General features: G+C 37.2%; 1 protein-coding gene across 1 annotated transcript in view; it reads right to left on the bottom strand.

Annotated features, from left to right (window-relative positions):
• The window catches only part of KIAA1033 (KIAA1033 ortholog), a 41,946-nt gene that overhangs the window by 10,329 nt on the left and 20,200 nt on the right, over window positions 1–11,417 (bottom strand). The window contains exons 15-24 of the mRNA XM_009333062.1: window positions 10,342–10,467; window positions 8,890–8,997; window positions 6,849–6,995; window positions 6,675–6,754; window positions 5,641–5,746; window positions 4,710–4,826; window positions 3,576–3,744; window positions 3,282–3,436; window positions 1,619–1,693; window positions 646–750 (exon numbers count right to left, since the gene is read on the bottom strand). Of these exons, the coding sequence (XP_009331337.1) occupies window positions 646–750; window positions 1,619–1,693; window positions 3,282–3,436; window positions 3,576–3,744; window positions 4,710–4,826; window positions 5,641–5,746; window positions 6,675–6,754; window positions 6,849–6,995; window positions 8,890–8,997; window positions 10,342–10,467 (1,188 nt within the window). The remainder of the gene's footprint in view (window positions 1–645; window positions 751–1,618; window positions 1,694–3,281; window positions 3,437–3,575; window positions 3,745–4,709; window positions 4,827–5,640; window positions 5,747–6,674; window positions 6,755–6,848; window positions 6,996–8,889; window positions 8,998–10,341; window positions 10,468–11,417) is intronic.

Here is an 11,417-nt window from a genome sequence, read left to right as displayed (position 1 = left end):
ATCTACCTTGCAAAGAGGTAAATGCCTTCGGCTGGTTAAAATGACCACCTACACTACAGACACCATTAAAAGCATTGCAGTAAGAAGTCGCAGTCTTCCAATAAATGGTCAGAGATCTGTAGCTTTTATTTTGCAAATTGAAAAGCTGATGTTTCTTAAGCTTAACGATTACAAGAGGAACTTAAAAAAAAAAAAATCAACATTGCATTTCTTCAGGATTTGCTTTAACTGCAGCAAAAGTATCTGTCGATACTTATGTCAATAAGTGTCAACAAGGAGAAACTTAGAGCATGCTGATTTATGCAGGCAGCTTATAAATCAAAATATTTTACTATGCTAGTTTGATAAGTATTATCTTTACTGAAATTCAGAGTCCCACCAGAACATCTGTATCTTCTTTGATGTGGTTTTTAGATCTCTTCATTAACTTTTATGTAACAACTGGAAGTGGCATAACTCCCAAGAGATTGTGATATTGATTTGTGTCATGTCCAAGAACTGATTTGTTTTATTAATACACACAGAATATTATTATTGCACTATCAAAACTGCACAACCAAATAAACCATTAGGAGATGCAAGAGTTTGTAGGCTTTTGTGCACTATTAAAAAAAATATTCCAGTAACAGTGCAAAAGATACTCACTGTTGTGTTCATGATTCCTGTTCCATGAGTTCGAATTGAATTAGCAATGTGTCTAATATTGATAGTGTTCAAGTGCTTGTTATTACTTGTTCTTTCAATGAAGATCTGGGAGGGGGGTGAGGGGAGAAAATAAAGTTATTTATATAAATTAGTTATATAAACTATAATTAGTTATATAAACTATATTAGTTATATAAAACTGATTCTTTGATAAATTATCAAGCTAGGTAGCCCATATTCTATTTCTGAGAGCAGCTAATAACTAGTGATTAGGGCAAGAACCAAGAAAATAAAGCCTGCACACAATAAAATTTATCGTAGGTTCTTCCGATTTCTGCAAAGCGGTAATTCAACAATTCCAAGGCAGACATACCCAAACTCTCATATTTATTGAGACTATATCCTACATTAATTGGTCTAAACTCTTCTGGCACCTGTTTGTACTTTTGGCCCCACTACATACCATGGCAATGAGTTCCACTACTGAATTATGTGCTATGAGGAAAAAGTACTTCCTTTTCTTTAAGGAGGCCGCTCATTTTCAGTGGGCCCCTCATTCTCACATTGTGAGAAACCACAAAGGATTGTTCCTTGTACATGTTCTCCATGTCATTCACTGCTTCATCTCTCTAATAACCCATTTTCAGATACTCTTTTTTCAAGCTGAAAAATCACATACTTAGTATGTCCTCATATAGCAGCCAATTATCCCTGCTGCCTTCTCGTAGCTTCACTGGAGTATTTGACATGGAGTGATCCTACTTGCACACCGTACTCAAAATATGCTTAGAGAACATTCTCCGAGACCTATCTACAGCATCCCCAAAGATGTTTTTCTAGAGCAGCAATAGCTATTTTACAGCTTGTTTTATGTGTGTTCAGCCTGGGTTTTTATTCCACGTATACTACTCTGCAGTTCTTAATCCCTTCAAATCAGAGCCAAATCCAGGAAAGAGTATGGGATATACCTTACCTGATTATTCAGATTGTAGAGGTAGCGGGATACAAAAACATGAATATTTCTCATGATTTCCAAAACGTCCAGACCCTGAAACAATATTATCTATTGAGAATTACTATGATAAAAATTCTCAAGAACTCCTGACATGCCTAACCACTAAGGTGCGCGCAAATACTGTTTCTGTAGTTACTTGAAAGCATTTTAGAAAGCATTTAGAAAGCATTTAGAAAGCAATGTTTTCGCCTTGCAAAATGAATCTCTTAACAACTTTTGTTCAGTGTCTGTAAGATAATATTTAAGAGGAGAAAAAAGCAGCTCAGCTCACATTTTAACATTTACAGTTCTGCCTGTTTTTTTTCCAACTTCCCCTGAAAGTAAGAAATCCTCCAGTCTATTCCACAAGCCCCAATTAAAAAATTAAATAAAATTTAAATTTGGCTGTTCTCAGATTCCAGAAAATGGAATCTTGCCTTAGACATTTCTATAGACACATAGATTTCTACAGAGACATAAGCAACTAGCTGCTTTTTGATATCATTTTGCCCAACCTGTCTAGAAGACTGAAGTTTTGTATTTACAATGTAAGTTTTACAATTGTTTTGCTTGAAGTATCAAGCAAAACATAGTATCATTGTGCATAGAGAGGGTGCTATTTAATCTATACACCCTATTTCCAGTTGTGCCAATGATTTCATCAGGATGTTGCTGGGGGGGGAATGGAGTGTGGGGTCTCTTTGTTTTGAGGTAAAGCTCATACCAGAATGAATGTTATGAAACCAGTGTTGTGAAATGATTTAATTCTTTGTAACAATATGATGGCCAAATATTGCCAATAGAAAGCCAAAGCCAGAAACAGAAACTAATCAGCACTTTTGTACCAAGAAGCAGCTAGAGTTCTTACTTCTATGCCCTCTTCCAACTTAGGAAGACATAGCCATCATGAACATTGGAAAACAAGAGGCTGTATTTCTAAGAGCTTTCACCAATGTGCTAACCAAAATGGGAATGAAGCTAACTGCCAAAAATATCCAAGATACTACAACTCCTGAAGGAAAGTCTTCAGAAATATGCAAGTTGTATTTCTTTTGCACCGGCCCTGTAACAGTGAATGCCTTTACCATGAACTTGATGAAACTACAGCTTTAGTCTATATGAAACCATGTTAGCAGTTTCTAGGAGGCTCTGAGTCACTCTCCTATTAAGCTAAGCATGGATGTCCCGAAGTCCTCAATGTGCAGCCTGTGAAACAGTTTCTCTTGATGATCACTAAGCAGAACCTGCTGAGAAGCAAGCAATAAACCAGGGAAAAGACCCACCATTCAAAGGTCATTCCAGACTTGTGACAGCTGTATTCCAGATGTATTGCTTGCCAAATTGCTGATACTGAATTTTCAAGAAAACGTTCTCTGACTTTGTATACCCCATTTTCATTTTATTAAATCTTATGTTAAAAGATGAATTATACAAGTCCAACATGAAATTAACTGATATTGGTGTTATCTCCAAAGGTAGATAAAGATTCTATCTCAGAAGTCAACCAGAAATTAAAGGTCACTTTTTCCAAACAGTTCTCTAATCTTGGGTATTTTCATTTTAACGACTCAGTCCTCTGAATAGCTAGCTAGTATGACAGTGTAACAGAACAAATGATATTCATATCCTGTGGGCACTGTACCTGTTCCAGAGTCTGGCTAGGAAGATGTGCTTCAGTCATACTTAGACCATAGCGTTGAGTTGCTAGGTTTCTCATTTCACTGTAGGTGGCCCAGTCATGGAGAGCTACAGTCGTTAAGTTGTAGAAGGTCTTGTCCAAATAGTGAGTTACATAAGCTGTAAACACATAAAAGGATGAACTAAAATAATACTGCCTATTTAGTTAGGGAAGCGTGGAAACAAGTGAAAAGATGCACTAAGCCAAAGTGTAACAGAGATGAAAGTAACGGAATCAAGAAAATGTGTAACTCCTCACCTTTTATGTCAATGAATCGGTTGAAAAAACGTATTGGGTTCAGAAAGAAGAAGTGAGCTAGATCCTTCATACCAACTCTGAAGGGGTTTCTGTCATCCAACTTTAAGTGTGTATGAACTGATAAGCGCAGGTCCTTTTCTATCTCTTTACATAATTTGTCCAGCAAGTGCTATTCAGGGAAGTAAAAAAAAAAGTCACGTTCAGTGTCCGCTTACAATGCTCTGTTAAGCAGAACTAACATCTCTCTCCAGAGACACATACAAGATGTTTTAAACTAGTGAAGACAGCTTTGCTTTGGCAGGGCCATACAAGTCAAAGTGAATCAATACTTGGGAACCAGAAGGATTTTTAATTCCTGTGTTCTTGCTCTCGTACACAACATCAAAAAAAGCTACACAGCTCAGAAAAGGTAAAGGTTTAGCCACCTAATGCCGTTCTGTACATGATTAAAACTTCCACGCAGGAGTTTAACACAATTTCAACTTAAGTATTCTCACTTCTCATCTTAAGGGGAACTAGGCTTAGGGCTATCTAGATAATAGTAAGACCTAAATCATTGAGGAAGAGTCTTGCAATAAGCAGTTTGGCCTGATTTTCTGCAGAATATGTAATGTTTGGTTTTGAGCTAGTCAAACAAAAAGAGTAGTTCAAAGGTTAAAACCTAGGACTTGGGAAATCTGAATTCACATTTTCTCTCTGTCAAATGTCCTTTGTAATTCTGGATAATAATTCACTAAAGAGGCCACCTACGTTTACAGAGCCTTCACTACTAAAAGCCATGCATACATACTAAGAACAGCAGTACTTATTTTAGGCATTCATACAAGCAGAAGCTAATCTGACAAAAAGCACTCCTCTCTCTGCATAGTCTAATCTGTAACTGAGGTTTTGCCAACTTACGTAATTTAAAGTGCCATATTTTCACGTTCCCAGCCAACACAGATACCATTAACAACAGGCCTTAAATAACCAAAATCATCAGTGAACCCTTTCCTATTTATTAAAATACTTCACAACAATCTCAAAGGCCTCTGTGGTATTTTTATAGATCAAATCAGGTCGGTACAATAGATGCTGGCCTGTAAGATATTCCAAGCATAGTGTTGCCTTTAATTTCCATTCACAACAAATTACCTCATTGAGCACTTCCATGATTTCTTTGTCATAGCATTCCAGAAGCATCTCGTAAGATTCCAAGTGTCTTGCATGCATCATAGCAGGTACACAGTCCCGTAGTGCACTAAACATATACTGAAAAAAGAAACTATTATGCTTAACCAACAGATTGACAGACGTGTCAACAACATCTCAAATAGTGTTCCAAGCTAACAAAGAAATCATAATCGCTAGTCTTCCCACTTTTATTAAAAATAGACTTCATAAACACTACTGAAGTTTCCTGTCCTTGTGTTCATCTGAAGTACTTAGTTGCTCCTGATCCTTTTACTGGAAGGTCATAACTATTAGCTATTTCATCTGAAATTATTTACACTATAACCATTTTAGTACTGTAATTGACCATGGCATGCACAATACTGGAATAGATGATTGATTTTTATCAGGATTAGTATGCCAAAGCATGATTCACTTTTGCAGCAAATACTTGCTACTCCAAAGAAGGGAGAAGAGATGGGGGGTGGAAAAAGCTAGAGGACAACTAGCCCACACAGCATCACTGAACACAGTGATACGTGCTTTAGAAATACGTAACCACAATGTGGAACAAAGACTTTTAATGTGCATGTCTAGCAAAAGGTGTTCATTTCAAATTAGAATGAATGGAGGAACAAAGACAGACGCACGGAGATCCAGAGTTAACAACAGCAACCTGAGATTTTTAGAGCAATCTAACAGATATACTTTAATTAGATTTAGAACAAAGACTACTTTTATATCCTCCAGACTGAGAAGAAATTTCTGCCTGAGTAGTAACTCTGGCCTGGGTTTTACTTTTTTTTTTTTTTTTTTTTTTGCATTTTCCTTAAGAGTTTCTGTCTAAGCTTTATCCTCTCCTCCTCTGAATCCCTCCCACTACATAATCTAAGTTATTAACATGGTTACTTACATGCAGTCTAGCAGAATCAACAGCATTTTCATACACATCGTCTAAATAGATTGGAAACACTGCTCGATGCCAGTATAAGAAACAACAGTCGCATTGTGCTCGAATTCTAGAATACAAGATTATTTATTAGACACAGAATAGGAAGAAGCCGTTCTTCTAACACAGTGATTTTTATTTTAGTGTATAAACTAAAAGACAACTGTGTTGCAAGCCTAAGTTTTATATGGTTACTTTAATGTTCCAGATGCATTGTCCTTCAAAAGAAAGTTCTTGAATAAAGAACTTCTTTTTCCCCTTGTTTTCCACTAGGCTATTTATCAACAAAAGGTACCTGCTTTAGAAAAAAGGTTTACTCAGTCTTGGAAAGAATTGAACCTTACATTACAGCAAAATCCTAAATAAGTATTTTCCTATTGCATGCAATTAGTAGCCTAGAAGTCAAACACATATTCTAAGTTTCTCCTGTAAGTCAAAAAAGAGAAACAGGCCTCTCCTGATACAACCTGTGTACAACACTTGTCCCAGGAATTTATCCCATAACTCATCCACTGAAGGTGTTTGCTTCTCTCCATAAAGTATGTATGGAACCCAGATACTCACCTGGCTTTCAGATGGCCAACATTATGGAAATTGAGCGCCCACTAAAACTACAGCAGCAGTAAAACACGGTGTCACATGTGAACTAACAGCCTGATCTCCCAAACAGCCTAGAATTAACTCATAACTTTTGGGTTTGGGTTAAGAGGAAGACTCGCTTAACATAAAGCCAAGCCATCCAAGAAAGCAGTGACAGAATTTCTAAACAATCAGAGAAGTGGATTACCTAACTGGCAACAGTTAGGTAAAATATGATTTGCCCAAAGACCAGCAAACTTCAGGCTTAGCTCTGGAATTCTTTCTGTCCACCCTGGTCTACAATACATGCAAGAATCACCACCAGCGTGCAGTTACCAGATTTTGCAATTCGCACAGTGAAGATCCAGCTCCCCCACTGACACTACACTACCTTCTATATATTATGCGCCACTGCTTACCGCTCTATAAGTTCACTGATCAAGTCTAGTTTTTTCAGAACTAACTGAAGGGGAATGAGTTCTTCATCTTTAAAAGTTTTCTGTGCAAATAAAAAAAAAAAAAGGACAAGATTATATTTCTTTATAAGATACTACACCAAACAAGTAAAGGTCTAGAACAATCATGGCACTTACCATCTGTGTTCCCACACTCAGTGCAAGGGAAACAATTAGTCGCCTCTGTTTTGTACTTGGCCCATTGAGAGTGTTCTCAGCCAACACCAAAGCAGATAGGACATCCAGGCGTTGCTCACTGTACTTTTTATCAGAAACGACTCTTTTCTTGATGACAGAAAGACACAGAATTTCAGAGAAAAGTTACCTAAGCCCAAAAGCAATAGCTTACCTCTTCTTTCCAAAGCTTATAGACTTGTCATAAATTGAGTATTTCTGCAAACAAATTACGTTTTGTGAACAGAGCTAACCAAATCCAGATGCATTTACTCTGTCAGTTCAGTGGTGTTACCTATTTATACACTTGGAATATGTGCAGTTCAGCACGAACATGGGTCAGATCATACAGTATACAAACACTGTGCAAGCTGCATGTGACTGCATGCCAATTTTAGTTCTAAGGCATAAGTAATTTAAATTTTTTAAATTTTTTTTTAATCAGTGACTCCCTGTTGTTGGTAACAAAATCCAGTTTACAGCTGAAGAGCCAGAAGATGTATAAACATGGTAATAACAGCGACTTGCAATTTTCTACAAATTCTAATTTATCAGAAAGATGAAGTGCAAAAACATTTGCATGAACAAATGAAGCGAACCAAGTCTTCTGGCTAAGAAGTTGAAGTCACAGATGTATTTGTGAGTAGCAGCATAACTCAGAAGAGGTACAGTTTCATTAAAGAGTTAAAGAAAATTTTTTTTATAATAAGAAAGTATGTTCAACATGAAACTCCTAACCTTACATGCTAAAGCTATGTTAGGTATATGCCTTAGACCTTACACCACTTTATTTCTAAGTGGAGCAAATAAAAAGAGATTAGTACTAATGAACTGTTCTATTTACCAGCATTTGCCTCTTAAATCTTTTCTGAAAAGTAGTCAAAATACCAAGAATTGTTCACAGATGTGTTCTCTTTGATATCCACTCAATACACACGTCTCAGCATATTTCTATGCATTTAGAAATAATCTGTAATGTAGTTATAGATATCATTTGAAAAGGTTATGAAAGTTATCTAAATATATGTGAACTGTTTGTTTGCAGATATACAGTTTTTCTTAGAAGTTTTAAAGCTTGGAACTTCTTTGGTTCATGCTACTCCCGATTTTTTATATATCAGCTTTTTAGAAGTACAAGTTTCGTTTTTTTCTTATGCTACAAAATATTGAGATGCCAGATACATAAATTGAGATTACAGCCAAATTTCAAACATATCAAACTTCCAAAATACAAAAGTCTACTGTTAAAATTGTAATCCATTTATGTGAGCATGGCCAAAACAAAAAAAATTAAGAGGAAAACTTAACAGCTGCACTGATATCAATAGCATACCTCTTTTGTAATTCTACTACAGAATGTGATGAAGGAATAAAACAATCGCTAATACATCAGAACAGGTATACTAAAATCTTATTTTCCCATTTGTCCTGAATTCAGAAATTCAAGATTTGATAAGCAAAACGTGTAGTAAACTGATCTTGTTTATAGAAAGATATAATATGTAGGTATTACAATGTCTCGCCATCAGAAGCCATTTTACTCCACAGCGAAATAGTGAATTTATGCCCACATTAGACTCCTATAAGCCATCATGTATTAACCACTGCTATTTTGCCAAGCAGAAAAAGACTTAAATAAATAACAGCCTGTTTGCTTAGACCTATGACAGATTACTTTAAGAATGTGCATCAGAAAAAAGGTAAGAAAAGGTCAGTTTGTGCAAATCACTAGAAATAAAAACTAAAAAGAACACAAGAGGAACATGAGAAGAGATGCAGCAGTTTTGAGGAAGAGAGGAACCATTCTTGGCCAAAAACCGATAACCATCTATGCTGTACGGTTTCTAGGGCAAAGCTCTGACCTACTGGAAAGCTTATATATCTGTTGATTATGATAGAGCACTACACTACAGATTTTGCAAAAGTAAGAAGAATACTTTAAAATTAAGATGTTTTTTTAAACAGTCAGATAGGAAGATTAATTATTAGAACTTAGATTACATACCTTGGCTACAGAAATAGAGTGAAGAGCCTGATACTGCAGATGCTGAGCTATGTGCGTCACAGAATCTGCCACAACCATACTTCTTCGGTAAAACATGTGTTCTATTGCCTAAAGTCAATCCCAAAACACAATAGTTCATGTAGTTATCGAAACTGTTGCCTTTAGAATTTGGCTTTATGCTGGCTGACCCATCCACACTGCAAATACAGACTCTTTCCACTTTGTAATGTACTGTTAGTAGCAGTTGCAGTTAACCCTTAGAAACTGAGAAAATCAAACCATTCAGGAGCATAAAAAAGTTTCAGGGCTGATTTAAGTTTATTGGGTTTTTTGTTTTATTTTTTTAAATAATCCAGCTCTGTTCAACATTGTTTTCTGAAGTTATCTCAAAACAGTATTTTTCCTTTTGGAAAAAGTACCAGGAGAAGTGCAAAGTCCTGCACCTGGGGAGGAACAACCCCATACACCAATATATACTGGGAGCCATCCAGCTGGTAAGCAGCTTGACAGAAAAGGACCTAGGGGTCCTAGTGGACACCAAGTTGAACGTGAGCCCGCAGTGTGCCCTTGCTGCAAAGAAGGCTAATGGTATCTTTGGCTGCATTAGACAAAAGTGTGGCCAGCAAGTTGAGGGAGATGATCCTTCCCCTCTACTCAGCACTAGCGAGGCCACACCTGGAGTATTGTGTCCAGTTCTGGGCTCCTCAATGCAAGAGAGACATGAACATACTGGAGAGAGTCCAGCCAAGGGCCACAAAGATAACTAAGGGACTGGTGCACCTCACATATGAGGAAAGGCTGAGAGAGCTGGGACTGTTCAGCCTGGAGACAAGAAGGCTTGGGGGGTTGGATCTTATCAATGTATATAAATAGCTAAGGGAAAACGCAAAGAAGAGAGCCAGGTTCTTTTCAGAGGTGCCCAGTGACAGGACAAGGGGCAACAGGCACAAACTGAAACACAGGAGGTTCCCTCTGAACATCAGGAAACACTTCCTTACTGTGAGGGTGACCAAGCACTGGCACAGGCTGATTGCCCAGGGAGGTTGTGGAGTCTCCATCCTTGGAGATATTCAAAAGTCATCTGGACATGGTCCTGGGCAACCAGCTCTAGGTGGTCATGCTTGAGCAGGGGGAGGTTGGACCAGATGACCTCCAGAGGTCCTTTCCAACCTCAATCACTCTGTGATACCAACTAAGGAAGGCAGTTAGAAGTTAAGTAAATCAGTTATAGCCTCCCAGATCTCCTGTTCTCTAACCAAATCCAGTCTTGAACAAGAAGCCATGCAAAAACATGTCCCCACTCAGTTGTGAGTTGTTTGTTGTTTGGGTTTTTTTTTTGTTTGGTTGGGGTTTTTTTGGGGTGGGGGCCAAGGAAATGTTAATATGTGATGTTTGGTCAATGTTCTCTGTAAAGGCTTACATGAAATAAACAGTTTTCATCCAGTAACCTACCTTCAGAAGTTCTACAAGTCTGCATAGAGCTTTCACCGAGGTTTTGGTCATAGGTTTTTGCATTGACATGTAGAGGTTCATTGTAGTTTTAATGATGGTGCTAAGACTGTATGCATAAAGAAAACCCTAAAAATAAAATGAATAAAGGGGGGAAGAAGTTTTTCACAACGTATCAATCAAGTAAGTCACCTCTGTTTTTTTTCATACATGACAGAACTAACATTTGTCTCTTCACACTAGAGAACCTACCACTCCACCTAATAAGCAAGCCTGAGACCCCAAAGCTGAGTGAGACCCTTTTATTGGGCAGACATTATGAAACTGCCTACGAGTTGTTAGATCACCTGATCAATAACGTGATCATTAACCTCTTCTAGAGCCATTCAAATTAAACATAGGTCAGTGAATTAATTGCACAGCCTCAAAGGTCTAATAATTTCAGACCTATTGTAAACCAACCCACCAAACAACTCCTATTCCCCCAAAAAACAGCCTATCACAAAACCAAATTAAAACTTCCAGATTCCGTGGAATAAATACACTGAGAGTATTTACAGTTCTACACTGTCTAAATAGAACTGTCCATCCCACAATAAAAAAGCAATCATTTCTAAACCAATGGATGCTAAGCTTTTAAATATAGTGTTGATTACATAAAACATGACAAAAATGTTATTCAACTTATTTCAAAGGAAAAGTAGTAACAATAAAAAAAAAAAGAGACTAGGAAAAGACAGCAAGTGGTCTAGGAAACTCAATTTGCTACAGAGCAAAATTTACTTAAGTCCACTGCAAATAATTCTAATATATAACCCACAGATCCTAGTACATGTATGTCTTTAGATAAGGAAGATTCAGGATCATGCTTCTATCACACACCTATTCTCATCAGATTTCTGTCAGGCAGATAGATACATATCAAAACTAGCAAAAACTAAACTCAAAAATAAGATGCATCTTACATTAAGACTACATGCTGTTAGTAGGCCAAAAGAAAACCAGCTGCCTTGGAACGTAGTAAGATTCTTGCAAAGTACCATCACTAGGCAAAGCACAACGGAACACCACAACCCTTA

This window comes from Pygoscelis adeliae, unplaced genomic scaffold, assembly GCF_000699105.1.
Source record: "Pygoscelis adeliae isolate BGI_AS28 unplaced genomic scaffold, ASM69910v1 Scaffold38, whole genome shotgun sequence".
NCBI lineage: Eukaryota > Metazoa > Chordata > Aves > Sphenisciformes > Spheniscidae > Pygoscelis > Pygoscelis adeliae.
This window is presented reverse-complemented; position numbering and strand designations above follow the sequence as displayed.